The sequence below is a fragment of the Populus nigra genome, chromosome 19, assembly GCF_951802175.1.
Source record: "Populus nigra chromosome 19, ddPopNigr1.1, whole genome shotgun sequence".
Taxonomy (NCBI): Eukaryota; Viridiplantae; Streptophyta; class Magnoliopsida; order Malpighiales; family Salicaceae; genus Populus; species Populus nigra.
This window is the reverse complement of record NC_084870.1, coordinates 9,234,560-9,262,007: the sequence shown is the minus strand read 5'-3', so window position 1 is coordinate 9,262,007 and position 27,448 is coordinate 9,234,560. Positions and strand designations below refer to the sequence as shown.

Below are 27,448 nucleotides of genomic sequence, written 5' to 3'. Positions count from 1 at the left end.
TGCCTGTTAAAAAAAAGTTAAAGGTGTACGTTTGGCAACCTTAGTACTGCTGGGAAGGCACATATCATCCACCTTCTTTGAGCCTCGCTTGAAACTCCATGTGGATTGAAACAACATTTCAGGAGTAATCTCAAGTAAAGAGAAGGAATCACACCCCACGATGCACAACAACGTAACTAGTTTCTCTATCGCCTTGCCTCCACGCTCAAGCCACTAGTTGGACCTTCTGACATTGGCTCTTGATGTCTCTGACAAACTGAATTATCCAATCGATACAGCTTCAATTCCAGCACACCTTCATTTTCTTCGTTGCCATTATATATATTCCATTCTACCACCACTTCAGAAGCAATCGGATTGATATTTTCTGTGGGAGCCATTTGTAAGGCACTAAGGCTTCTCCGAGTCAGCAGGGCCACAAGAAGTTCAGCTCGATCCAAGCCTGGACTTCTCTCAAGGGGACCTTCATCGTCATCCAAAAAAACAGCAGGTTAACAGCCCGCTAAATTCAGGTGGAAAACCAACTTCTTTCAGAAACACTGTACATGACTACACAGGATAGAACGTTACACCAATTTTCTCTCATATTCTCTATTGGCAATCACATTTACAAGAAAACAATAATGTGTGACCTTTTACAATATATGAACACAAATAAAAAGTTTAATTCAGCCTTAATTGATAAATGTAATTGTCAGATATTGCAAGTGGTCAACTTAAGAACTACTGGACTTCCCCAACGACCTGAAAAATGCGATCATATTGTTGTAAACATCTTCCTTTCCTTGTGTGCTCAAAAGGAAGTCCAAGTGACCATAGTTCTCAAGATAAAGCAATTCTGGTTTGCCCTGTAACTCCTTCAGAGTGCGCTCCGCATCTGTCACATCTGCTAAAGAATCATGGCCTCCATAGCCCATCCATAATGGCAATGTCTTGGGTATGAGACCGAGATCAAATGCTGGGGGATTTAACTGACCATATAGCTCCAAATTTTTAAACATCCCGTAGTCATAGTGAGAGAAAGTTCCCTTCCGAATCACTGCAGTGCATAGCAGGAAGCGCATGAGAGATTTACCAAACAGGAAGTTCTTTTTAAATAAAAAAAAAGTTACCAAAGAGAAAGAGGAAGAAACAAAGTAATTGGCATCCAGAATTCATTTTTTATTAAACATGAGAGTGAAAAAGAAATTTCCAAATACAGAATGTATTCACATGAACTTCATATATGACAGCTAAAGAAGATGCACAAGGCATACTCTGAAAGAGATGGCGCAAGTTTTTAGCTGATGATGGGTGAGGTTCAAATTCAAAAAAGAAGTCCACACTTGAGCTATTAAAGCAACAATTCTTCCCTGCAAAGGTAAAGAAACACCCACATAAGAAAGATAAGAAAAACATCATGTTGCACAAATAGCCACATTGGGGTACTTTACCCACAAGCATTATGCAAACTACAAAGTAAGAAAAAATTTCCCAGCAAACAGGATATTTGGTAAATTAAACTTTGTTCCATGAGAGACTAAGAGGGAAGACCTGTTATGGAAGTTAGCAAGTCAGCGCATTCTATATGACCATCGCATATGGAATCCAAAAGGTCAATTAAGATTTTACTGTAGATAAATATAAGACATCATAAAATGAACGAAAATAAAATTGCTAAACCCTAGAAAAAAGGAGCAAAAAGAAATAATAGAGATAGAAGTATGATATAACCTTCTAAAATTCAATTGATGAATGCCCATGGCAAGGACCATCTGTCAGAAAAGAAATTATAAGATCATTTCCACCAGGAACTGAGCCTCCAATGCAATCCCAAGAATATGAAACAAAACAAACCTGATCAAGATGCAAGGCAACCATTCTGAGAACAAGAGGAGCAGTTAGATGGTCCAAGTATGATATTGGACACAGTAGAGCAGCAGCTTCGACCATTTCCACGACATTTGGCTGAATGAGAGCAGCTAAAGACATGATGGTCCCCTAAAAACAAGTAAATAAAGTAAGCGCATACACAAAAGCAAGGATAGAAAACTAGATGTACTAGGATGCAAGAGAAAGACGTGTAAGACCTGTGAATGTCCAACGATGAAAACCTTAGAGCTTGTTACTGAATGTACATGGTGTATCATTTCAGCAAGATCAAATAGAGCCAACTCCTCCCAACTCCAGTCCCAAAATTCCTGAAAGAGAAGCCTGTGCTTACTGATAGTTACAGCATGAAAAAACAGGATATGTAACAAATCAGCCACTGAAACATACACTGACGGGGACATATTCACATGCTTTTTGCATCAATCGACAGACTCTTTACCAGTACAACTATCCACAAAGTAACCAGAATCATAAACCGAGGGAGAAAGGCATATTCTATACTCTCTACCTTGTCTTTCTCAGATAAGGATATGTGTCCATGACTCCAAAATGTACCACGCACATTGCCAACCCATACATCAAAACCCTCATCTGCAAGGATGAAGCCCAGTGACTGCTCTGGTGAACCTAAAAACCATGCATCACCTGCCTGTTTGCATATTAGAGGAGGGTAACATCAAAATCAATGCCAGAAATCACATTTTACTTTTTTCTAAAATGGTGAATCACAGTTATATATTATCCCAAGCAACAACCAGTAACACATTAAGTTTTATAACTCTTGCAATTACCAATCAGACCATTATTCCCATATAATAGATCGATTTAAACCATATCCAGTGTTCTGAAAAGTAACAGGAGAAAAAACAAAAACAATTTCCATGCACACTTCTCTTGATGATATACAGACAGTTGTAAACGTCTTAACCTCCAGTCCTGAGCTTCCAGTGCTTTACATGAGGGAATTTTCTCTCAACAGTTTCAAGGATGCCTTTTAACTTCAGGAAGACAGAAGATTAACCCATCTTGTTAAACAAACTATTATAATATGAACGTTAAATTGCACTTTTCTTTCATGACAATTATCACATTCCTTTTTGTCTCGTCACGAAATCATAAAGACAGTTTTCTTATAGCCTTATTTTTACCCCAATTCCCTCACTCTGGCTTTATGACAAATAGCTGAGAACACATGCCCATTGAAAAACATGAGATTCAAGCAAACGTTCAATATCAAATTCTATCAATGCAAAGGGAACATAAGCAGAATGAAGAGCAAATTCACCATAAAGAGTCCATGTTGAAGCAAGACAGGAGGACCCCTCTGCCCTCCTAGATCCTTGTTACGTGAAGACAAGCGTTGAAGAGCTACCAAGTAACCATCTTTAGTTTGTACCTGAATAAAGTTAAATAATTTGATGAATTCCACACGAAACGTAACTTTCATTAATTAAAAATTAACAAAAACAACAAAATATTGACAGAATTTCACTAATTTCGCATACTCTTAAGAAAATCCCATTAAAGATTCTTTAAAAAAGAAAGAAAGAGAGCAAATCATGGAGAAAGATTAAGGCTTTGTTCGGATGCTTAGCAACTAAAATGCAAAAGTAAATAAAACTTGGATTTATTTACTACTAGTTCAAAAGCAAAAACTCTTCAAAATCAATTACTAATTCTACTCATTTCCTGAATCTACTTTCTTGCTAAACCAAACAAGCACCTCATGGCATTCTTGTAATTAGCTTCAAGATTGTGCCTATCTTTTATCAATCAATTCAGTCCAGAACAGAATTTCAAAGGTTAAAACGACTCAATTCCTCCAAAATTAAGAACTTAGAGAGAAGGGGGGTACAGTGTGTTCGGTGCAAGAATAACCGGCTGGTTTAATGAGCTGATTACACAGAGTCTCGTCCGGTGATCGGCGATGGAGATTGGCTTCGAAATTGAATTCTCCGGCGGCAGATGTGGAAATGAAAGGTGAGATTATTATTGCAAAAACGATCAGTAACATCCTCTCCATTAGCGGGGATTGGAGCGGATAAGAAGGGAAGTGGCTTTGAGCCACGGGGTGTCGTCTGATTTCTGATGATGACGATGAGATGAGTGGGATTTTTTCTTGTTAGAATGTGTGATAATCGGGTCTTGTCCTAAGCGCTATATTAAGCGCGTTTAATACACACCCGGATTGGATTTTTTAGGGGTAAAGCGATTTTTTACTGAATTTAATGAATAACTTCTTTTTTACAGCAGGAAATTTCTTTTTTATCGCGAGTCAAAATTATTTTTATCATGAATCAAAACCATTGTGGAGGGTTGAAAATAAAAGCGCCAGCTAATGTTATAAGAAAATTAAAAAAAATCAATTTGTTGAAAAAAAAAATTATATCAATTTATTAATTTTTTAAATAAAATTTTATCATTTAAAGCGTTGACTCTATGATGAATGACTTGTACCCCTTGCTAGATTGAAAAAAAAAAAAAAAAATTTCCAACAACCAAATGTGAATTATCTAGTTATTATTATTATACATATAACTAAGGGTGGGGAGAAATCATCGTTTCCCCACCGCCAAAAACATCATGAATTGTAATAATAATTTATATTTTTTTGGTTAATTTTTTTAATTATTTTTTTAATTACTGTTTTTTTAATTTTTTAATTTTTCTTTTTTTTTATTTATTTTTTCTTTTGTTTTTTCCAAAATTATTTTTGTTGATTTTACTTTTTAAATATTGACCTGGTTAAAATTTTTGCTTTGTAATTTTTTTTCTTTAAAATATTATGAATTGCTGCGATGTTTTTCCATATAATTTTTATATTTTATTTTTTTATTTTTTAAAATTATATTTGTTGATTTTTTTAATATGGAGCTGATTGAGAATTTAGTTTTGTAATTATTTTTTTAAATATTGTTGATGCTACAGTGTTTCTTCGCATGGTTTTTTTTAATGCTTTTCTCTGAAATTATCTTCTTTTTTTTAATATTGAGCTGGTTAAAAATTACAGTTGCAATATGTGAGGAAAGCACTTTAACTTTCCTTGAAAATTACTGTTGATTGCTACAGTGTTTTTTTCCACATGGTTTTTTCTGTTTTTGTTATGTTTTTCTTTAAAATTATCTTTGTCAATTTTATTAAGCTAGTTAAAATTTACAATTACAAGTAAATACAAGTTTTTCCTCACAAAATACTATGGATTGATACAGTTTTTCCTCACATGGTTTTTTCCAGTTTCTTTTGTGTGTTTTTTTGTAATATTTTTTTCTAAAATTATCTTCATCGATTTTATTTTTTTTAATATTGAGTTGGTTAAAATTTAACTTTGTAATAAAGCTTAGTCATGTAGAGAAAGCATTGTAGCTTTGCTCATAAAACATTGTGGATTGCTACAGTGTCTCTCCGAATGGTTTTTTTTTGTTATAATTTTTTTCAAATTATCTTTTTTAATTTTATTTTTTTAATACTGAGTTGTTTGTAAATCACAATTACAAGTCGTTACAAATAAGGCTAAATCATGTGGGGAAATACTGTAGCTTTCATCACAAAACACTGTGAATTGCTATAGTGTTTCCAACATGATTTTTTTCTTTTTTTTGGTGTTTTTTTTGTTATTTTTTTTCTAAAATTATCTTTGTCGATTTTTTTTTAATATTGAGCTGATTAAGAATTTAGTTTTGTAATTTTTTTCTTTAAAACACTGTAAATTATTGCAGTGTTTTTCCATATGATTTTTTATGATTTTTTCCAAAATTATCTTTGTCAATTTTTTTTTGAATATTGAGTTGATTAAGAATTATAATTACGATAAAGTTAAATCATATGAAGAAAGCGTTGTAGTTTTTCTCACAAAACACTATGGACTGCTACAATATTTCTCTAAATAGTTTTTTATTTTATTTTATTGGGAAAAACACTATAGTTTTCCTCACAAAACATTGTCAATTGCTGCAATGTTTTTTTCTCATGGGTTTTTTTTCCTTCCAAAATTATCTTTGTTGGTTTTTTTTTAATATTAAGTTGGTAGAGAATTTAGCTTTGTAATTTTTTTTGTTTTTTATTAACTGAAAAGCTAAATTATATGGTGAAACACTGTATCTTTCCTCACAAAACACTGTAGATTGCTACTAATTATTTTGTTTAGTCTCTAAGTTTTTTATCACCAACACAACTTTTTTTCTGTCATGAAATATTTGTTCCATCATACCTTTAATTTCTATTACTTATCTAGTGTTGATTCACAGTTATAATACTATCAAGTGCATTTGTTTTATAAGCTCGTGGCAGCGCGCAGACATGTCATCTCGTTATATATGAAACTAATAGCTAAGAAAATTTATGAAAATTTAATAAAAAAATTATTAGAAATTAATATATATATATATATATATATATATATATATTTTAAAACTAATTTTTAATTTCAGTAAATCAAAACAATATAAAAAAAATTTAATTTAAAACAAAAAAAAAAACAAAAAACCAGTTAAACTAATGTGACAAACGTGGCCTACCTGGAGCTGCTGCAAGAACAAGCTATCCTAGTCATAGTATTCGTCAAACTGACTATACAGGTAAACACCTGACCAGATTCAATGAACCACAATACAGTTCGCGAAGTCCCGCAAATCTGACCATCATGTCCACCATGTATCACGCCTCCACGTCCTAAAGTCTAATCTCTCCCTCCTTAAAACCCTCACTGCCACCACCGTCCACCAGATCAATATCGGTATAAAAATGGCATTCACAGAGTTCAGGCCACTGGACGAGAAATATGTAGTGGAGTACATTAAGGCCACTCCTGCTTTGTCAGATAAGATCGGCAACAATTTCGACGACTTGAAGATCAAAGAAGTAGGCGATGGAAATCTCAATTTCGTCTACATCGTTGTTAGCCCAGCTGGTTCTTTTGTCATCAAGCAGGTAAGTGAAGGAAATCAACTTGGGTTTTTTATTTTATGCGTAAAATCTTTGAGGGTTTGTTTTGTTGATGGAAGAGTGTAGGAAACGAAATGAATTTGAGCGATTGATTCTGTAACTTGAAGCATCTTGAACAAGCAATATATATATAAATAGTAACGTGTTTCACTTCTCCAGTATAAATGTGAATACCACAATGAATTAGTGTTGGTATGCAAAGATATATTAAACGGCCAGCTAATTTTATCTCCCATATAAACTCATTGAATTTGCTTTAAATTTGGCATTTCACTGTCTATAATACCAGAAGGCAGATTCAGTTTGACCAGTTAATTGTTGAGCTTTCCAATTCAGATTATTTGTTCTTGTTCTAATCTGGTAGTGTTTATGGTCAGGCAATTCCATACATACGCTGTATTGGAGAATCATGGCCAATGACTAAGGAAAGAGCATACTTTGAGGCATTGACACTTAGAGAGCATGGCCGATTGAGCCCTGAAAATGTGCCTGAAGTTTATCATTTTGACCGTATTATGTCTGTGATTGGTATGCGATATTTGGAGCCCCCACATATAATCCTGAGAAAAGGGTTGGTTGCTGGAATTGAGTATCCATTGCTAGCAGAACACATATCGGATTATATGGCAAAGACTCTTTACCACACATCGCTTCTTTATCATACTACCACTGAGCATAAACACAACGGTGAGTTATTCTACACTGTTGTTTATCATTTGTTTTTTGTTATATTTGATTTCTCGTTGGTGTGCTGATGTGCTCACTTCAAATGCTCAATGCAGTTGCTGAATTCTGTGGGAACGTGGAGTTATGCAGGCTTACTGAACAGGTTGTTTTCTCTGACCCTTACAAAGTATCCGAATATAACCGCTGGACTTCCCCTTATCTTGATCGTGATGCTGAGGCTGTCCGTGAAGATAATATTTTAAAGCTTGAAGTTGCTGAGTTGAAATCCAAGTATTGTTTTCATTTCAGTAGCTCATTCATTTCACAAGACACGCCAGTTTTTTCCACTTCTTTTAATTTGATTGTATGATTTACTAGATTTTTTTTTTCTCATAGGTTTTGTGAGAGAGCCCAAGCCTTAGTACATGGAGATCTCCACACTGGATCCGTCATGGTTACCCATGAATCTACTCAAGTTATAGATCCAGAATTTGCATTTTATGGTCCCATGGGTTTTGATATTGGAGCTTTTATTGGAAACTTGATATTGGCTTTTTATGCTCAAGATGGACACGCTGATCAAGGGAATGACCGAAAAGTATGTCTAAGTTTCTACTCTGTTTTTTTATATATATTTCTTTCTTAGTTTCAAATGCTTTATCTTCATAAACTCCATTAATGCATCCATTCAAAATATCTTATTCCTCTCTTTAATCATGGGATATGCTTCTCATAGGTCGTGTGTTAATAAACGAGGAGGTTGTTTCGGTTTCTTTATGAACTAGAAGGCACAGCTACAGCCTTTCTTGTGGATTTTACTTTGTAATATTTATATTTATTGGAGCATTAGTTGTTTGTTGAGGCTTATCTCTGAAAGTTGTACTCGCATGCAGACATATAAAGAGTGGATTTTGAGGACAATTAAAGAGACCTGGAGTCTTTTCTACAAGAAGTTCACTGCACTGTGGGACGAGCACAAGGATGGCTCTGGTGAGGCATATCTTCCAGGAATTTATAATAACCCTGAGCTTCATCAGCTTGTACAGAGAAAATTCATGCAAGACTTGTTCCATGACACCTTGGGATTTGGTGCGGCCAAAATGATAAGGTGAAGTGACAGGTTCCCATTTTGTTCACTGTAGTTTCTTTATTCTTGTTCTTAAAGTCCTTGTTCAAGCTTCGGATTTTTGGTGTTCTTCCCCGAGCTTGAGCATCCAAAACTAATTAACTTCTTGTAGAAAAAATTATCTAGTTCTAGAGAAAGTAAATGCTATGCGTGAATCTTCTCATTGGGAATTGAAGAAATGGCTTAAAATTGAAAATAAACTGTTATTATGTTTGATCATGTCCTATCCTGTCTGTTTTTGGAAAGTTATGCCTCCCTTGTTTCACCATGGCACTTTTATGAGATGATGTATGAGACCACATCATCGTATATGTTTCCAGGGCATGCTCTCTCTTATTGTAACTTTCAGCATTGGATTTTAGATTTTTGATACGATGTATTGTTTTAAGATCAACTAAATGGCTTGATTCCCATTAATCAGGGAAAACTGCATGGCAATGTCCTCATCCTTTGTCCCATCAAAGCCACTAAATAGATCATTAAAGTTCGCTGGGACTGGGATTATTTAGGAAGTCTAAACAGGGGGGATATCTTACGTTTGGAAGCAAAATTTGAGATCGATCAGCTCAGCTTTTGGTTTTGAGGCATCAGTGCGACTCATTTAGATCATGTGATCTATTAAACGAATGATCAGCTCTCCATCATTTGTAGTTTGAATATGCTTGACCTGTGGGAAATCTGGTTATAACTTGTCTCATAGCGGGAAAGTGCAATTTTACAGTCTCTGATTCACTCTTATCTCCTTTTTTTTGTGTAAAATTACAATAAAAATCCTAATTCTTGAATATATTAATTTCAATGCCACAACATCACTGATTTAAATCTGTGTGGCAGGAGAATTGTTGGTGTAGCTCATGTGGAGGATTTTGAATCAATTCCTGATGCTAGCAAACGAGCCCAATGTGAGCGGCCGGCTCTTGACCTGGCGAAGATGCTTCTCAAGGAAAGGCGAAAATTCCAGTCCATAGATGAAGTTGTATCAGCCATTCAGCAACTGCAGTGATGACATACTTGGGGGTAAAAATTTGCTCCAAATGTTGGAGCTTTGTGTAACCTATCTTCACATTTTCCTCGTAGCAAAACTTCTTAAACGGTAAACTTATCAGACTGTCAGTTTCCTCTTGAAAGATGGAAATAAATATCTAATGTTTTTGTCCCCTGTGAGAGTTTTTTACAATTTTATTCACACTTTCCATTTTTACCTTTTCAAGAACAGCTAAATAATTGGATGGCTTTAACACGTGTGTGGATTCATGTGAGCAGCTGATAGAAACTCAGTTTTGCTGTGTCAAGGTCATGCCTTCTCTATTTGACTGTCTCAGGCCATGCCATAACCAATTTGAAAGCAAAGGGCAAAATGTACACCGTCTTTTAAATTGGGTTAACGGACGGATGCGTACTTGTATAAAAATATTTCACTGTCGTGGTCGATCACATTCATGGCATTGCAATTAAAAGCAAGAAATCAATGTTACAGAAAGGAAGCCAATTCCAAAGTCATCTTGCTTAGAAGTTGGCACTGCAATAGTCCAAGGATATATATATATATATATATATATATATATATATATATATATATATATATATATATTGATGCGAGCGGTTACAAGCGTGCAACCTTCCATAATTTCAGCGGTTAGCGAAGTTGTTCTATTTTCCGTCCATGGTAGTCTATCCAAAGCTCATCAACAGTTTTCCCCAGCAGATCAACCACGTACAGAGCACTAAAACTTGTTCTCATCATCTTGTTAAGGTCAGCCACAAATCCATTTCTAAGATCAGTACAATAGTCCAAAAACCTAGCTGTAATATCATACCCTTGATCGCACCTATCACCCTGCCCTGGTTGCACCCAGTGACTAGGTGCATAATTAGCCTTTAACCTTACAAAATCAGCAATCCCTTCAATCAGTCCTACTGGATTTCTTCCGTTACCGACCTACCGTCCCATTGCCATATGGTTGTCATTTCATGGTAAAGCACCCCGCTAACCTCTCTCTTTAGATCGCCAGGGTAGTACTCTATTAGTTGCTGCTGACATGAATCCTATTTTTGTCAGCGTATCCAATACCATCCATGTCTATTATGAAGAAGGCAACCCTTTGGACATTTTCTCCATCTGCTGGGTCAGTCTGGTGGAAGTTCCTCCATTTGAACGCTGTCACACGTGCTAGTATTTGCTTGCTATAATCCACCCCGATATCTCTGGTGAAACGGGCTCCACCAGCCGTTGCACTAGCGTTGTTGGTGACAGTGTAGACTCTGCAAATCAAAGCCTTGTGGCATCCAATACGATAGAGGATGAATATTAAAGAGGAGGAGAAAAATAAGAAGAAAAGATTGTGTAATTTTCTTTACCAATTTAAGTCCAACTGTATTTTAAAAAAAATTATTATTTTTATTTTAATATATTGATATCAAAAATAAATTTTAAAAATTAAAAAGATTATATTATTTTAATATATTTTAAAAAAAAAATCAATTTCTACCATCTATACAGTAAAGTATTAAAAAGCATGCCTGATCAAAAGGAACATGAATTCTAACTTAAATAAACCGCTTTTGAAAATAATAAAACAAAATAATAACCTAAATAAGAAAAATAAAAGCAATTATATGTTTTTTTTTTTCCCTAGATCTGATTAACTTGAAACAACATTAATGGAGATGATCCACCAGGATAGTCAAAGACAATTATATGCAAAGGTATATTCAAAGTTGATTCAAACCTTTTGAATACATGACAAAATAGATACATGTTTTGGTTTACATGCTAAGAACTTAAATTAAGGTTTTGTTGCGGGGAAAGCTTTGATGTCTATTAAGGAATTTTAAAACAATGTTGTTAATTAATGTGTTTCTTTAATGTGTACAGTGATAATTTATATTTTTGTGTTTGTGATAGTATTTCGGTTTTGATTTTTAATTTAAAAAATAAAAAAAATTAGATTAGTTATTTTTTTAGGCACAAAAAAAACTGAACTGAAAATATTCACCTCTAATATTTTTCAAATTACATATACTGGAAATCATGATCCATATTTAAGAGTTAAAAATTATAAATTTACTTCAAAAAAAATTGTTATCAAAGTCGATCTACACCTATTAGTGATTTATTAATTGTTCTATTGAAATAAAACTAGTTTTAGTTAAACATGTGTTTATAATTTTTCTTTAAGAATTTTTTTTTAAAAAAATGCAAGATAAATTGATAAGTATATAATACGAAATCATTTAGGCTACAATTGTAATTTGCAGAAAATGTTACTTTAGAAAATATTTTCATGAGTTTTCCATGTTTATGAAACTTAGAAAAATTGATCAAAGATATTTGTTTTCAAATCAAATATTTATACATGTATGATTTATTTGGGGCTCACAAAGATATGGAAAATATTTTTATGAGTTTTCCATGTTTATTGTGACGTGAGTTGGGTGTCATAGTGGTATAAAGATATGGAATTGTGATCATCTGTCAATTTTCACAGAAAGATTTCATGCAAATCACGTACGTAGGAGTCTTGCATTCATGGATAACTTGAGAGAAGTTCTACTTTTTTTTCACGGTTAATAATGATTTTGCTCATACGCGTCTGTGAGATTTGTGATCCAACAGCTAGCAAAATGAAAAAGGCACCTGAAAAAACAGACAACGTTTATGTTCTGACGTCCATGAAACAATTGTTGCCAGTCTGAAAGGATCTTATTCAAATTTATTTAGGATATATATTTTGATCCGAGCTGCTAAAAACACAAAATTTCATAGATTCTGCTCTTAATTAGCCAAGCTCTTCTATTGCCCGTACCGGGCCTTGTAGTCTGTCCAGAGCTGATCAACGGTCTTCCCTAGCAGATCAACAAAGTACTGAGCACTATAGCCAGTCATCATCTTCTTGTTAAGCTCAGCAACAAACCCATTTCTAAGATCATTACAATAGTCCAAAAACTTAGCCGTGACATCATAACCTTGATCCCACCTGTCACCCTGCCCTGGTTGCACCCAGTGACTAGGTGCATAGTTCGCCTTCAACCTTACAAAATCAGCAATCCCTTCAATTAGTCCACCTGGGGCTTGTCCATTACCATTCCATTGCCATATGTGTGTCATTTCATGGTAAAGTACCCTAGTGATTTCTGTTCTGACATCACCTGAATAACTTGCTATATAACTGTCGCTAACATGGATTTCATCGTTGACTGAGTAGGCAACCCCATTCATGACATCTATGAACAAGTTGACTGTTTGAATATTTTTTCTGTCCGCAGCAATTAGTTTGCTGGAAGGTCTCCCATATGAAATCTGTAGCAGATGCTAGAGTTTGCTTGCTGTAATCGACCCCGATGTCCGTGATGAATCGGGCTCCACCAGCAGTTGCAGTAGCTCTGTTGGTGACAGTGTAGTCCACTGCTGAGACGGTGTTGATTGCTAGGAGTACTAGCAAAGAGAGGACATAAACATGGCGAAACATGGTCAAGCAAGTAGAGTAGTGAAACAGGTTGATTTCTTATTGTTGTGTTTGATTTGTGCAGGGTACGTATTTGTCGTTGCAATCTATATGGTTTGTATAGATAATCAGGTAGGAAGAAATTTTAAACTTCAATGAACAATTATCAATATTTATTTATAAAAAAAGGTGCATATGAAAACCAAAAATCAAAAAATCATTTCTAAGTGAGGACTTTTGACTTGGCTCTCTGCCGACCTCGAACTCGAAAATTCAAAAACTGTAATTCAATTAGGCGGGCAACAGTGTCGCCCACAATATTTGACAGTCTCCTCTATAAACTGAAGTGAACAGCCACATGAGCAGAATAGGTCCCGGCATGTTAAATTAACAGCCAACTCCTAAGAAATATAGGAGTAGAGGAAAACCTTATCTCAGATCCATGTCTCTGCATGGAGGAGTCAGAGACCCCTGGCCACTCAAAGTTAGAAAAAATTAATGTGGCATTCATCCTTGTTCTTTCTAGCATGCATCCCGACAAGACAGAGGTCGCTTGTGTTATTATCCTTTGAATATGCTACCCAATTTGTATATCAAGTAGGTAAATTATAGCTTGAATTCAAGTTATCATGAATACCTAATAAATACATTAAACTTAATCAAGTCAGGTTCGAGTATAAAAGATTCATAGCTGATTTTCTAAAAATTAGCCACGGCATTACATGCTATAGAACACTACCTTTTAATTTATTCTATGAATTAGACCCAAATAAAATTTCCATTCGAATTATGGATTCTTTAATTTGTATTACCAGATGAGCAAAAGAGGATATTTTACTATTCCATCCCTTTAACCCGAACCAATGGGCTCTAGACCACATAGTAATGGAGGTAGTTTTCTTGCAATCGTCATGCAATCCCCGAGACCTCCTTTTTAAGATTTATGAGCAAAGCACGAGACCGCTTTCTGATAATTCTAAATCTTAACTGTTTGGGTATTTTCCTTAGACAGACTTGGAATACCATATATATTTGATCCGAGACTGCTAGGAAAAAAGCTTCTAAGAATGGCCAGGTGAGATCACCCGGCAGCCCGCGACGAGTCATTCAATTCTATTTCTAACCAAAAATTCGATCTCACTTATCCTTTACATGCATTATAGTTTTTTTTTTTTTTTAAGTATGAATTATTACAATTAATCAAATACTACATGTTCTAGATCAGATCAATCTGTAAGCCTTGACTGTTTCTAGGTCCTAGATATATTTCTAGCGAGAATGGTCTTACAAGAATTTCCTTCCTCCTTCCCCAAGGAATTAAATGCTTTGGTAACAGAAATGTTGAAACCTTCCACATCAAGGAAAGCGGCACCTTAGCCAAAAAAGAAGAAGAAAAGTATATGCACTGAGTCCTCTTTAATAGTAGGGCTCCCTGGCTTGACCTCTGCTTGCACTTATTTCCAAATTCCAATGAGAGATAAATTCGAAGTTTTTTTTTTTTTTCAACAGAGAAAAATTGAGACTCTACCGCGGGTGGAGGACATGTATCCACAAATTCAGTTGACTTGACTAGTATTATTAAAAATCTCTTTAAACAATTCAAAACAACGGAAGCATTCAACGTCTTTCAGTCATGGTTATTACATCTGATTTGGGATTGACCGGTCAAGGAGTTAAGTTTTAGGTTAAGTTAACTGATTTAATCTCAATCAATTTAAAAAAATTAAAAAAAAATATTTAAAATTTTAATATTTAATTAAAAAAATTAAAAAATAATCTATATAAATATATAATATATATGTTATAAATAATAAAGTTTAAAAGAATATTTTTTAAAAAAATTATCCTATATTGAAAAGATACTATGTTAATATATTATCTTTTTAAGTTGAAGTATTTAAATCAAAAATATTTTTTATTCTATATTAAAAAAACATAACTTTTTTTTTGTAAATATAGAGTATATATATTAAAGGACTTCAAATCTCATATTAAAAAAAAACATTCTTTTAATATTTATGTAATAAATAAAAATAATTAATAACCAACTAAAAAATATTAAGAAAAATATCTGACTAGAAAACATTTGAAAAGAAAAAAAAAGTGTTAATCAGGTTTTATCACATCGTCAAAGTCACGGATCAACCAAGTTTTGTCAAATTTTTACTCATCTCTCGATCCTTTACATTATCTAGACCGATCCAATCATCATGTTAACCACGTCCTAAATCAACCTATCAAGCCGGTCAAACTTAATAACTATACTTTTTAGTATGCCTAGTAAACCAAATCTTTATAAAAGGGCAGCGCAACACAACACACTGATCAAGCAAAGAGAACACTGTCATGGCTTACCTATCTATCTTCCTCGCTTTTCTTCTAACCCTATCAACCCTAAATAGCATCAATGCTGTGGAGTATATTGAAATCGAGATAATGAACTGAATTTCTCTCTTTTTACTTAACTTTTAACCATTGTCTATTACATTGTTTATATAGACTAGTATGGAAACAGAATAAACAGAATAAGCAACGGTTAATTAACAGAATAACAGACTCCTATAACAGCTTTAACTAACTCTAACAGCTTTAACAAACTCTAACTTCTTCACTGTTGCTTGCTGAAGAAGTTAACTAAAGATTGCAGGATTGCTTGTGACTGTTACTTGCTGGAGATTTGCACTGCTGTATTCATTGTTGAAGCTGCTGATGTGGAGAAGACAGAGAGGACAGAACTGCACTGCTGGCTTCATTGTGGACGTGAATAAGATTGAGCTGTATACAATTCAATACTCCCCCTCAAGATGAGACGCATAAAAGGATCAAGGAGAATAAATGTTATGAAGGCTCATCTTGGACAACAAAGGATAAAAGTGAGAGAAGCCAAGAGCCTTAGTAAATATATCCGCGAGCTGGTGTTTGGAGGAAACATGAAAAGTGCGCAGAATGCCTAACTGAATCTTCTCGCGAACCACATGACAATCAATGTCAATGTGTTTTATACGCTCATGATAGACAGGGTTAGCTGCAATGTGAAGAGCAGCTTTACTGTCACAATACAGAAGAGTAGCTTGAGGTGGAACCTGTAGGTCTTGAAGAAGATTGCGAAGCCACACAACCTCACAACAAGTGGATGCCATTGCTCTGTACTCAGCCTCAGCAGAAGACCTGGATACAGTGGTTTGTTTCTTGGATTTCCAAGAAATCAAAGAATTGTCAAGGAAGACACAGTATCCTGTTACTGATCTTCTGGAATCAACACAACCTGCCCAGTCAGAATCACAGAATGCCTTCATTTGTAAACTAGAAATAACTGGAAAGAACAACCCTTGAGCTGGAGATGCTTTAATGTAGCGCAGGACTCTAGTTGTTGCAGTTAAATGAGGAACTCTAGGCTTGTCCATAAATTGACTTAAGACTTGCACTGCAAATGAAATGTCAGGTCTGCTGATAGTGAGATAAAGTAACCGCCCAACAAGCCGTCTGTAGGCAGTAGGATCATCTAAGATTTGTCCAGAATCTTTAGAGAATTTCACATTAGGTTCCATTGGAAATTGTACTGGTTTTGAAGCCAACATACCAGTATCTTCAAGAACTTCCAAGGCATATTTTCTTTGACAGACAGAGATGCCAAGCTCACTGCGAGCGATTTCCAAACCAAGGAAATATTTCAACTGACCAAGGTCTTTTAGCTTAAATCTATCATTAAGCAGTTGGATAAATTTTGAAACCTCGGCTGAATTATCGCTGGCAACAATTATATCATCAACATAAACCAATAATGCGATGAATGAACCCCCCAAAGCTCTTGTAAATAAGGTGTAATCAGCTTTGGACTGGATGAATCCAAACTCGAGCAGGGCAGAAGAAAATTTAGCAAACCATTGCCTAGAAGCTTGCTTTAAGCCATAGATGGACTTGTGTAACTTGCATACTTTGGACTCCCCCTGTTTGGCAAAGCCAGGAGGCAAAGACATGTAGACTTCTTCATCTAATTGGCCATGAAGAAAAGCATTATTCACATCCAATTGATGAAGATCCCACTTCTTTACTGCGGCAACTGCTAAAAGGGTTCTTACAGTGGTGAGCTTAGCCACAGGAGAAAAAGTCTCGTAGTAATCCAATCCCTCGCACTGATTGTATCCCTTGGCAACTAACCTGGCTTTATACCTCTCCAAAGTCCCATCAGATTTTAACTTGACTTTGTAAACCCATTTGCACCCAATAACATGCTTGGAAGCAGGGAGATCAACTACAGTCCATGTATCATTTTGTTCAAGTGCTTTGATCTCATTATCCATAGCCTCACGCCATTCCTCATGTTTAACAGCTTGGATATAAGATGTGGGTTCAACAAGTGCAGAGACAGAGAGACTAAACAATTTTTGAGTAGAGGAAAGATGATCATATGAAAGAACTGAAGAAAGAGAATAAGGAATACCTAAAGCTGTAGACGAAGGTGCAGGATCTGAAGTGGAGGTTGCAATATGACAATGATAGTCATGCAAATATCCAGGTGTATGTTTTACCCTAGAAGACTTTCTACTGGGCTGTGGTGTAATGTCTGAAGCAGATGGTATACATGGTTCTGTAGTGGGATTCATGTTACTTGAACTAGAAGATGAATCATTGATGGAACTCAATGGGAAAGAATTTGTAAGTAAGGGATCAAGTAAAGGAATTGCTGAGTCATGTATTGGAATAGGCAAAGGTAAGACAGAATCATTAGGAGATATAGGATACATGAGTGCAAAAGGAAATATAGTTTCATGGAACACAACATCTCTGGAAACAAACACGGTTTTGAGATGTAAATCATAAAGTTTGTAACCTTTCATGCCAAAGGGGTAACCAAGAAATATGCATGGCTTAGCTCTAGGATCAAACTTATGTCGATTTCGAAGAAGAGTATTGGCATAACAGAGACAGCCAAATACTCGCAAATGAGAATATGATGGAGGAGATTTAAACAAGGTTTCATAAGGAGACTTATTGTGCAGTATAGGAGTAGGAATTCTATTTATCAAATGCACGGCTGTAAGAATACAATCCCCCCAAAACTGTAAAGGCAAATGTGACTGAAAACGAATGGATCTAGCCACATTCAAAATATGCTGGTGTTTACGTTCAACAGTGGAGTTTTGTTGTGGAGTTTCAACGCAGCTTAGTTGATGGACAACACCCTTTGATTCATAGAAATGGCTCATGTTGAACTCAGCTCCATTATCTGACCGTAAGCACTTGATTTTAGCATTGAATTGTGTCTCAACCAGATTGAAGAAAGCTTGAATGTGAGTTCTGGTTTGAGATTTATTTTCTAAAAGGTGAATCCATATAAATCTGGTATGATCATCAACAATGGTCAGAAAATATGATGAACCAGTAAGAGATTTTGTAGAAAAGGGACCCCAAATATCACAATGAATTAAATCAAAAGGTTGTGGGGAAATGGATGAACTATGGGGAAAAGATAAACGATGTTGTTTGGCCAATGGACAGATGCTGCAATTCTTATTTGATTCATGTAGAACTTGAGGAATTACATGAGAAAGTAATCTCAAAGGCAAGTCTGAAGGATGTCCTAATCTATAATGCCATAAGCTTTTATTGACAAAGTTTACAGAGAAACTAGCAGAGGCTAAATCAGTGACAACATGATTGGACACAAATTTTGCAGAATTGACAGAAACAAAATTCTTAGGTAAAACAGAAACTGGATTTTGCAGCAAATGATATAAACCTCCAGCTTCTTTACCCACACCAATCGTTTTCCAGCTTGTAAGGTGCTGAACAAAACAGAACTTTGATAAGAAGATGACACAACATTGTAGATTTTTGATTAGTTTGCTAACAGATATTAAGTTGAATGAAAAAGAAGGAATACAAAGTACATCAGTGAGAACAAAAGATTCTGAGATCTTAATTGTGCCAATGTGAGTAACTGAAGCATATTGTCCATTGGGTAATCTTACGGATTTGGAAACAGCAGAAGTAATACTTGTAAAAAATGACATGGAACAGATCATGTGGTCTGTAGCACCAGTATCAATGATCCAAGAAGTTTTGGTAGAATTTGTGAGTGAAGACTGTTGAGTTAAAGACAAGGAAGATGCAAAAACAGAATGTTTTGAATCTAGAGCATAAAGTTGCATATCATTTGTGAGTGAAGAATCACCTGCACTTGTCATATTATCACCTGGCATGGAGACTTCTGATTCTTTAGTTGCAAATGAGGAAACTTGGTTGACAGACGAGTCATGCTCTGAGATGGACGGTTTGAACATGTTAATAAGCTGCTGACATTGTTCATAAGTAACAGGAAGCTGAGGGGTATTGCAGCCAGAAACTTGATTAACACTAGGAGGTGCATTCTTTCCTCTGTTGAACTTGTAACCAGGTGGAAAACCATGAATTCTGTAACATTTCTCCACAGTGTGACCAGAAATACCACAATGAGAGCATATAGGCCGATCTTTTCGAATATGAAAGGATTTGTTACCGGCAAAACGAGTTGGAGACACAGTCTTTGTAAACAAAGCAGTCGTATTCTGATTGAATGAGAGGCTTGATGAAGAAATCATACGTTGCCTCTCTTCTTGGATGACTAGTGAGAAAACTTTATTGATTGAAGGCAGTGGATCAATCAACAAAATTTGACCTCGAACCTGTGAATAACTTTCATTCAATCCCATTAGGAACTGATAAACTTGTTGTTGATGATGGTAAGACAAAATAGTTTTCAAAGCTCCACATGTGCAAGTAGGGATTGGCTGGTGATTTCCTAACTCATCCCATAATCCTTTCATAGCAGTAAAGTATGAGCTCACAGAATTGTTTTCTTGTGACAAACATGAAATAGATTTCTGGAGCTGAAAAATTTGTGGTCCATTGTGCTGAGAAAACCGATCCTGTAGGTCATTCCATATTTCAGATGCATCATCAATGTAAATGATGCTATTAGCAATCTCTGTTGAAACAGAGTTGAGCAACCATAAGAGGACCATGTTATTGCAACGAGTCCATGCCAAGCCTTGAGGATCATAAAGATTGGATGGCTTAGGCAAAGTGCCATTAACAAAACTGAGTTTGTTCTTGGCTGATAAAGCCATCATCATCGCCCTTTTCCATGAATTATAGTTTTCACCATTGAGTGGCTTTGAGACGATCATGGCTCCAGGACTGTCACCATGATGCAAGAAGAAAGGATTGGAAGAATCCATCTCTGATGTAGGGTTGGGATTGACAGCCATTGTTAAAGAGAAAGAAAGAGCTGATGAAGAGGATGAAGATGCAGAAAGAAAACTTCAAAGAAAATGCTCTGATACCATATTGAAATCGAGATAATGAACTGAATTTCTCTCTTTTTACTTAACTTTTAACCATTGTCTATTACATTGTTTATATAGACTAGTATGGAAACAGAATAAACAGAATAAGCAACGGTTAATTAACAGAATAACAGACTCCTATAACAGCTTTAACAAACTCTAACAGCTTTAACAAACTCTAACTTCTTCACTGTTGCTTGCTGAAGAAGTTAACTAAAGATTGCAGGATTGCTTGTGACTGTTACTTGCTGGAGATTTGCACTGCTGTATTCATTGTTGAAGCTGCTGATGTGGAGAAGACAGAGAGGACAGAACTGCACTGCTGGCTTCATTGTGGACGTGAATAAGATTGAGCTGTATACAATTCAATAGAGTACACTGTTACCAATCGGGCTCCAACGACCCCTGGTGGCATCCGATTCAGTAACGAACTCGGAGACAATTACACCATAAAGGCGATGGATCAGGCAACTATCTTCTTCTGGAGACTTTTCCAGCAAAATACTGAAGCGGACAGAAAGGACGTGCCCCGTGTGTCCTTGTTTGTCGACGACATGGAAGGGATCGCCTACGCAAGCAACAACGAGATTCATGTAGGTGACGATTACATTCAAGGCATTAAAGGTGACATCAAGTGGGATTTCAATGGTGTGCTTTACCATGAGATGGCACACACTTGGCAATGGGACGGGTCCGCGGGCACGAAAGCTCCTGTTGGATTGATTGAAGGGATTGCTGATTTTATGAGGCTAAAAGCTAACTATGCACCAAGCCAGTGGGTGAAACCAGGGCAAGGTGACAGTTGGGATCAAGGGTATGGTGTTACAGCTAGGTTTCTGGACTACTGCAATGATCTTAGAAATGGGTTTGTGGCGGAACTTAACAAGAAGATGAGGGTTACTTACAGTGATAACTTCTTTGTTGAGTTGCTAGGAAAGCCTGTTGATCAGTTGTGGAGGGACTACAAGGCCAGTTTTGGGAACTAAGAATGCATCACGTACCATTATATTATAGCAACATATAACTTTGATGTATACTAGTAGAAATAAGACAACTAAATGAGGGATTGCCCTCTAATTAAATTATAAATAAATTTGCCACTAAATTCGAAGGCCGTGTATCCGTTTTATATTCATATATTTGGGCTTTGTATTTTATTTTTCCAAATAGTATTGATCACCTTAATTAACACTCCAGATATACATATATTCTCCATTTAATTTGCAATATTCATCCAAGTTGTGGAAGCCTTTTAAATAAGATAAGTTTTCCAGTGTATTTGAAGGAATCCAAAATCACTGTTCTTCAAATACATGTTTTTTGACACAAGAGATTGAGATTGTAAAATTCTTGAATGGTTAATTTTGGCATTTTGATATTAATTTTATGCACTGCGTGAAAATTTACGAAATGAAACTACTCAGGACAACGCTTGGATTATGGATTGAGCAGATTAAACTGAGTCAATTTATTTTTTCTCACACGCTCAAACTTTTTTTTTACTATAAAATAAATACAAGTGTAATATTTTAAATAGCATATAAAAGCTTTAGCAAAAAAGAATTAATTGCTGTCTGTAATATTCAAAATATCATTATATAGATAGGCCCACAACATGAGGGGACTAGTAGTTTATAAGGAAGTAGATACTTTGGGCCTCGGGTAGTTCATCTTTAAACCCATCTGGCAAGTGTTGGGCAGCTCCATCTACATTAACTTGGTATTTAGCAACCGGGCCTACAGAAACACGAATGCACTACATGGTCATGTGGAATTGCGAACTTTAGTAAGAATTCTAGAAAGTATATATATATATATATATATAAAAAAAAAAAAAAAACGGCCTGGTTTATCATAGGACTATCTGGGCTAGGAAGCCAGTCGTTTCCCCAATGTTGTTTGTTTTGGTGGAATCTAGAAATATAATACGTATTGTTAGGGCCCAAGAAGGCCCATAAGAAAGCTGGGTCTTAACTCTAAAGCCTGGCGAATCTTAATTTATTTTTCAAAGGACAAATGTATATCGTTTTTTCATTATTTATAATTTTACAGGAGCGGAAGTGGGGTTTTTTTTGTTGGTTCTCCGGCCATCGGAACGGGTCCTTAACTTTTTGAGGTGGTCAGGTCAGAACACATCATTACTCAATTAACATGGACTCCATAGATACTTTTAACTTTTTTTAGTAGTTTCAATTCAGCTAACAGACCAGACCAGAGAACACCGTACCACAATTGTTAAGTGAAACTACAATTATATGTTCTAATATTTGTCATGTTTTGCTAGAACCATTCCTGCAAACAAAATTCTTGCTGCAAAATATACACACCAGATATGTGGGGAACAAATTCTTGCTACGTACGTACTTTCCAACGAAGTACATGGTTCCAATTAATGCATTGTTGAAAACGAGGAGAACAGTACTTGCATAGGTACTTATTGTAAGCGATTATCAATATAAAGCGATAAATGTGAGTTCGGAGAACCAAGTACGTCACATGAAAACAACAATCGAAGATTCTCAAGGCAAAATGCCTTTCATGAATCTTTTCTACATCCTCCTTGTCATGGCGACTTTTGCAAGTTATTAACAATGCCACCGGCACCCCCGGAGGCAAAAGATCTGAAAATGAAATGCGGATTCTTTACAGGGCCATGAAACCTTACAATTGGCCTTGGAGTTCATTTAAAAAACGTTCGAACAAAGTGAAAATGACAGAAAAAATTATCAAGAAGTGGAAATGATCGTGCAAAGCTTTTCCGGTTCAGCAGCTAAAACCCATCCAAACTTTATTAGAGTTAGCTCGGACTATATATTGAACATTATAATGGAGATGTAAGGATAGAAATTTATTGGAATCCTATATCACGAGAGCACACATATTTAGCAATGGTTTGGCAACAATGACACGCCTAGTGATCATGTAAGACTAAAGGCCGGGCGGGCAGTACCCTTACATCGGGTTAAAGAGGTTCAGGTCCACGATGGGATGAGGGTTACGGCTTATTTTCTTGAGTGTTGCATGGTATAATTAGAGATTGGTCTGTTGCTGAGCTTAATGCTTTGATGAAGGATTCTTACAGTGATGATTTTTTTGTGCAGTTGTTAGGGAAGGACCAACTTTGGAATGGTTACAAGTCACTATATATATTGCTTGTTTTTGCTCTATAATATTTGTAGAATGGAATTAAATTATGGGGATTTTGTGATGTTATGGAGAGGGAGGAGAAAGAAGTCTTTTAATGTTGATTTTTTTTTCTTGTCATATATAACAAGTTATTTATTGTAATTTCTTTTACTAAGAATGAAATTTGCTACTAGTAGTAAATTGAAAAGATCATGCCAAAAAAAAAAGATCTTATGTGCTGTCGTCCCGAAGGATTTATTTTTTATTTTTTTGATAATTATCAAGAAAATATTAAAAAGACCATAAATTAACCAATAACCAAAGCAAAATACAGGACTCATCCCAAAGTTTTTTCTTTGTAATTACCTCCATAGTTGAAATTTCTGTGTAATTAAAACCAGCTCATGCTCGCTGCTTAAGTCAAACATTTTCTTAGTTATCAAAGCAAAAATTATGCAATATTTCAAAATAATTGAACTTATTGAGCTCATCAAGCTTTACAATAACCATAACTCTTCCTTGAAAAAAAGGCTATCTTGCAAGCATTCTTCTTTTAAAATGTGTATTTTATTGCTTGAGATTAATGTGTGTGTACGTATGTATATATGTGCGTATAAAGGGAGGGGTTAGCTTTTAAAAAGAAGAAAAATTATAAATAAAAGATTTAATTGCAAATAGATTTTGAAATGTAGGGGTATAATTGAATACTATAAATCACAGGGATTTAAATGTATATATGTTGGAAAAAATGACAAATTGTAAGGGAGGCTACTGCCCTCCCCAGTCTCTTAAAAGATATGTCGTTGCTAAACTGTCCACCACAAAGAATTTTATCATTTTTTAGTACGAAATGCAAAAGAAAAGAGCAGGTGACCCTTGAAGGTAACAAGTTTAGAACTTGTGTTGGTGGAGAAAGCACAGAAGTGATTTTCTTGCAGCCATTTTTGAAGGTTAATTTGTTAGGCTAGAGATAGAGCGAGAGAAAGCATGAAGCTGTTTAGGACAGGGTAGATAGATCAGAAGAAGCACATAAATACAGGACCTTGAAGATGAGAAACGAAAAAAAAACAAAAAATGAAACACAAATTCATCATATCATTGACCAAGGATCGGGATATAAATAATTTTCAAAATACAGTGTTAGATTAACTTTACAAGAAAGAAATAAAAGTGCGTGCGCATGGACCTCAAATTTTAATTTTATAAAAGAAAAGTAATATTCAGCTTTAAAAATGATGTTAAGCAGAGGGAAATCCCAACATCTCATTGAGGTTTATACCATGGATAAAATCGGGCTAGATTATTCTTTCGAAAAAATACACTAATATAATTATTATTAATATTATAAAATAAAATAAAAAACGGAGTACACCATTATATATGAACAACAAGAAGACAAAACTTTATTTTGTGCAATTCCCAAATCAAGCAAAGAATGGCATGAATCATTGAACAACAGATTCATTTACAAATTACATTCGAGTATCTAAGTCACAAAAGAGATGTAGAGAAGGAATAACCATGTTGTACGAGGAGAGAGTCTCCCCGACATTCTTAACTGCATATGCATCATAGAGTTTCCTTGTTTGATTCAGACTATCTGTATATATGTGTGATTCTATGAGAAGAACGCAAAAAATTGCAAGAAGAATACGATCAAGAGGTAAAACAAATGATTAAGCACCGGAATACTGGCTCTCAAATATCAGTGACCACGTCCGCGATTGCTTGGCCCCGAACGAGCTTGCCTTATATTAAGTGCAACACCCTTCTCCCATTCAAAAGAGTGTCCTTGTGGAACAGGCCTACCCTCAACGTGCATGGTGTACGACAGCAAGAGGAAGAAGATCAATATAGAAATAGCATTGAAAGCTAGTACAAATGAACGGCACCTCATTTTCTCTATATCTCTCTCTCTCTCTGGCTTAGCGTTAGGTAGGGGTGTAGTTATTTATTGTTATCCAATGTGATGAGAAGTGAGAGGAGAGGAGAGGATCGTTGTTTATATATTAGGAGGGAAAGAGAGAGAGAAATAGAGTGTTTATGTTTTCTTGATGGCAAACGGTTAACGCTTTTGTGTAGCTCATGCGTACGTTTGAATTTGGTGCTTCAAATTGTGAAATCTACAATTTGACTATTGACATTTTGAGAATATTGAGGTGGGATACGAGCCGGGTCAATTTGTCAGGCAAGAATTGAAAAACTCTATATTTTCTTGCTAGATAAGGATACAAAACTCTCCTTTTTGATGTTTCGTCTCGTTAACCGGATCTTATACTAGTGTTTTTTTCACCTAACAAAAAGGCAAGGGCTCGTCCCCTTTCCTCCGGCCCCCCGCCCCCAACCTACTCCCATTTAGTCCCAAATGCCTTGTGTCCATTTCCCATTACTACTGTCAATTGAACAAACCCAAATTCCTTTCATTCGTCTAAATCTCATAGATTGAGTAGGGCGTAGCAGACTTTCTCTCTAGTTTCCTATTCTGTATCCACTATGCCGCAATCAACTAGGCATATGGCGGGGCCTAAATGGCCGGGTAGAAAATAATTAGAAGTTACTGTTTTACATGCCGCCAAACTCTAAGCCCCGATATACAGCAACAAGGAAAAGATTACTAATGCTCTCCGCACAACTTCAAGTAGATAAATTATGTGAAAGAACATGTTGATGTGACCTTCAAATGAAGAAGACCTGATCTAGTTTAGCTATAGAACCAAGCATTACGTTGCTTAGCTGACAACATCAACAAGACTTTTCTACAGAGATTTCATCTCCAATGCTTCAAGTTTCATGTTTTTCTCCTACAGTAAATTCGAGCCTAACAGACGAGAACGATTGTAATATTTGCCGAATTGGGAGTGGAAATCGACGGAAAAGAAAACTAGAAAATTTTTGAAAACAAATACAATTCAAGTTCAACTAATTTACTAAATTACAATCTTGACTGTATACAATGGCCTAAAAATCAGCAAGTTGAATTATGGGGATATGAAGGAAAGAACCAGCAGTAAGTCGACCTGTATGAATGCCCAGCTTGATAGGCTGTCCAGTCACATGACAGGGGTTGATCTCCAATTCCAGAGCACGTGCCAGCAAGACACACATGAGAATCAACCTATTGAAAGGGTCAATTCTCCATTCTTTCCGTGGAGGGAACTGTTGTGTTTGGTAATGGTTTCATACCTTTCAGGGTTGTTAGCAATACTTTCTGGTCTTCAGTCCACGGTCCTCATTGCTACAAAAGGACATTTCAAAGATTATAAATTCGACCATATCTCATATCTTTGGAGAAAAGGAAAAGGATGGTGGGATTGAAAAATCATAATTCAGCGCCACCCTTCCCTACCAAGATGTAGAGGGTAAGAAACGAATTGCAAAAGTGATGATCTCATGGACGTGATAGTAGAAAGGAGCGAATAATCTATTCAAGGAAATATCATTATAAAAAAAAAAAAAAACTAAATTTTTACATTTCACCAAAACATAGTTTATACTTGTGGGTTGAAGTAGTGTAAAGATGATTTTGCACTTGCTAAAAAAAATTGACTAAGCATATAATTGGGGATAGAAATATCTTTTTCATAAAATACATTCAGCATTGCATATTTGATTGGGGACAAAATAATATGTGACTTTCTTTTTGCTACAATATAAATATTGGTTTGTCCTTTGGACCACAAAAAAATTAATCCTGGAGTGAAGGGCTCTTCTTTCTTTTTAGATTAAAAAAAAAAGAAAAAAGGAAGAGCATGGTCATATTCTTGGGAGGGAGAAAAAAAACACATGCATAAAGGGGTTTATTTATCTTTTTTGTTTATTAAAACAGTTCAATGACAGAATTACCCTTGAAATTTGAAAATCAAAGGCTATTTGTGAGAGTGTTTTGATCTTTTTAGACTTTCTTTTTTGTTATTCTTGGATTTTGACAAGGCCATCTTGGTAAT

At 35.4% G+C, this 27,448-nt stretch overlaps 3 protein-coding genes and 2 pseudogenes across 3 annotated transcripts; 2 read left to right on the top strand and 3 right to left on the bottom strand.

Moving 5' to 3' along the window:
• Nucleotides 1-566: 566 nt before the first annotated feature.
• On the bottom strand, nucleotides 567-4,010 carry LOC133680592 (triacylglycerol lipase 1). Its single transcript, XM_062103614.1, has 9 exons — nucleotides 3,728-4,010; nucleotides 3,158-3,268; nucleotides 2,381-2,521; nucleotides 2,070-2,180; nucleotides 1,837-1,980; nucleotides 1,714-1,754; nucleotides 1,534-1,610; nucleotides 1,257-1,352; nucleotides 567-1,039 (listed from the first exon to the last, which is right to left on the bottom strand). Exons 1-9 carry the CDS (start codon nucleotides 3,893-3,895, stop codon nucleotides 717-719), a joined length of 1,212 nt encoding a protein of 403 aa, XP_061959598.1. The 5' UTR covers nucleotides 3,896-4,010; the 3' UTR covers nucleotides 567-716.
• A 2,429-nt stretch (nucleotides 4,011-6,439) lies between these two features.
• On the top strand, nucleotides 6,440-9,762 carry LOC133680370 (methylthioribose kinase-like). Its single transcript, XM_062103280.1, has 6 exons — nucleotides 6,440-6,798; nucleotides 7,191-7,500; nucleotides 7,596-7,770; nucleotides 7,876-8,077; nucleotides 8,373-8,587; nucleotides 9,440-9,762. The coding sequence occupies exons 1-6, from the start codon at nucleotides 6,613-6,615 to the stop codon at nucleotides 9,606-9,608; spliced, it is 1,257 nt and encodes a 418-aa protein (XP_061959264.1). The 5' UTR covers nucleotides 6,440-6,612; the 3' UTR covers nucleotides 9,609-9,762.
• A 479-nt stretch (nucleotides 9,763-10,241) lies between these two features.
• LOC133680174 (uncharacterized) lies at nucleotides 10,242-11,645 on the bottom strand (annotated as a pseudogene).
• Nucleotides 11,646-12,298: 653 nt separating this feature from the next.
• On the bottom strand, nucleotides 12,299-13,126 carry LOC133679333 (uncharacterized; annotated as a pseudogene).
• Nucleotides 13,127-20,666: 7,540 nt separating this feature from the next.
• LOC133680173 (uncharacterized) lies at nucleotides 20,667-21,513 on the top strand. Its single transcript, XM_062102988.1, has 2 exons — nucleotides 20,667-20,694; nucleotides 20,733-21,513. The coding sequence occupies exons 1-2, from the start codon at nucleotides 20,667-20,669 to the stop codon at nucleotides 21,362-21,364; spliced, it is 660 nt and encodes a 219-aa protein (XP_061958972.1). The 3' UTR covers nucleotides 21,365-21,513.
• The last annotated feature ends 5,935 nt before the right edge of the window (nucleotides 21,514-27,448 follow it).

Bases quoted from the DNA above. Each gene is read 5' to 3' on its own strand.
- LOC133680173 (XM_062102988.1), top strand. From the start codon at position 20,667: ATGTGGAGAAGACAGAGAGGACAGAACT. The intron at 20,695-20,732 runs GCACTGCTGGCT...AATAAGATTGAG, and splicing joins AAGACAGAGAGGACAGAACT to CTGTATACAATTCAATAGAG.
- LOC133680592 (XM_062103614.1), bottom strand. From the start codon at position 3,895: ATGGAGAGGATGTTACTGATCGTTTTTGCAATAATAATCTCACCTTTC. The intron at 2,522-3,157 runs GTGAATTTGCTC...ATATGCAAACAG, and splicing joins TTCAACATGGACTCTTTATG to GCAGGTGATGCATGGTTTTT. The intron at 1,611-1,713 runs GTTATATCATAC...ATTTATCTACAG, and splicing joins CATCAATTGAATTTTAGAAG to TAAAATCTTAATTGACCTTT.
- LOC133680370 (XM_062103280.1), top strand. From the start codon at position 6,613: ATGGCATTCACAGAGTTCAGGCCACTGGACGAGAAATATGTAGTGGAG. The intron at 6,799-7,190 runs GTAAGTGAAGGA...GTTTATGGTCAG, and splicing joins GTTCTTTTGTCATCAAGCAG to GCAATTCCATACATACGCTG. The intron at 8,588-9,439 runs GTGAAGTGACAG...TCTGTGTGGCAG, and splicing joins GGTGCGGCCAAAATGATAAG to GAGAATTGTTGGTGTAGCTC.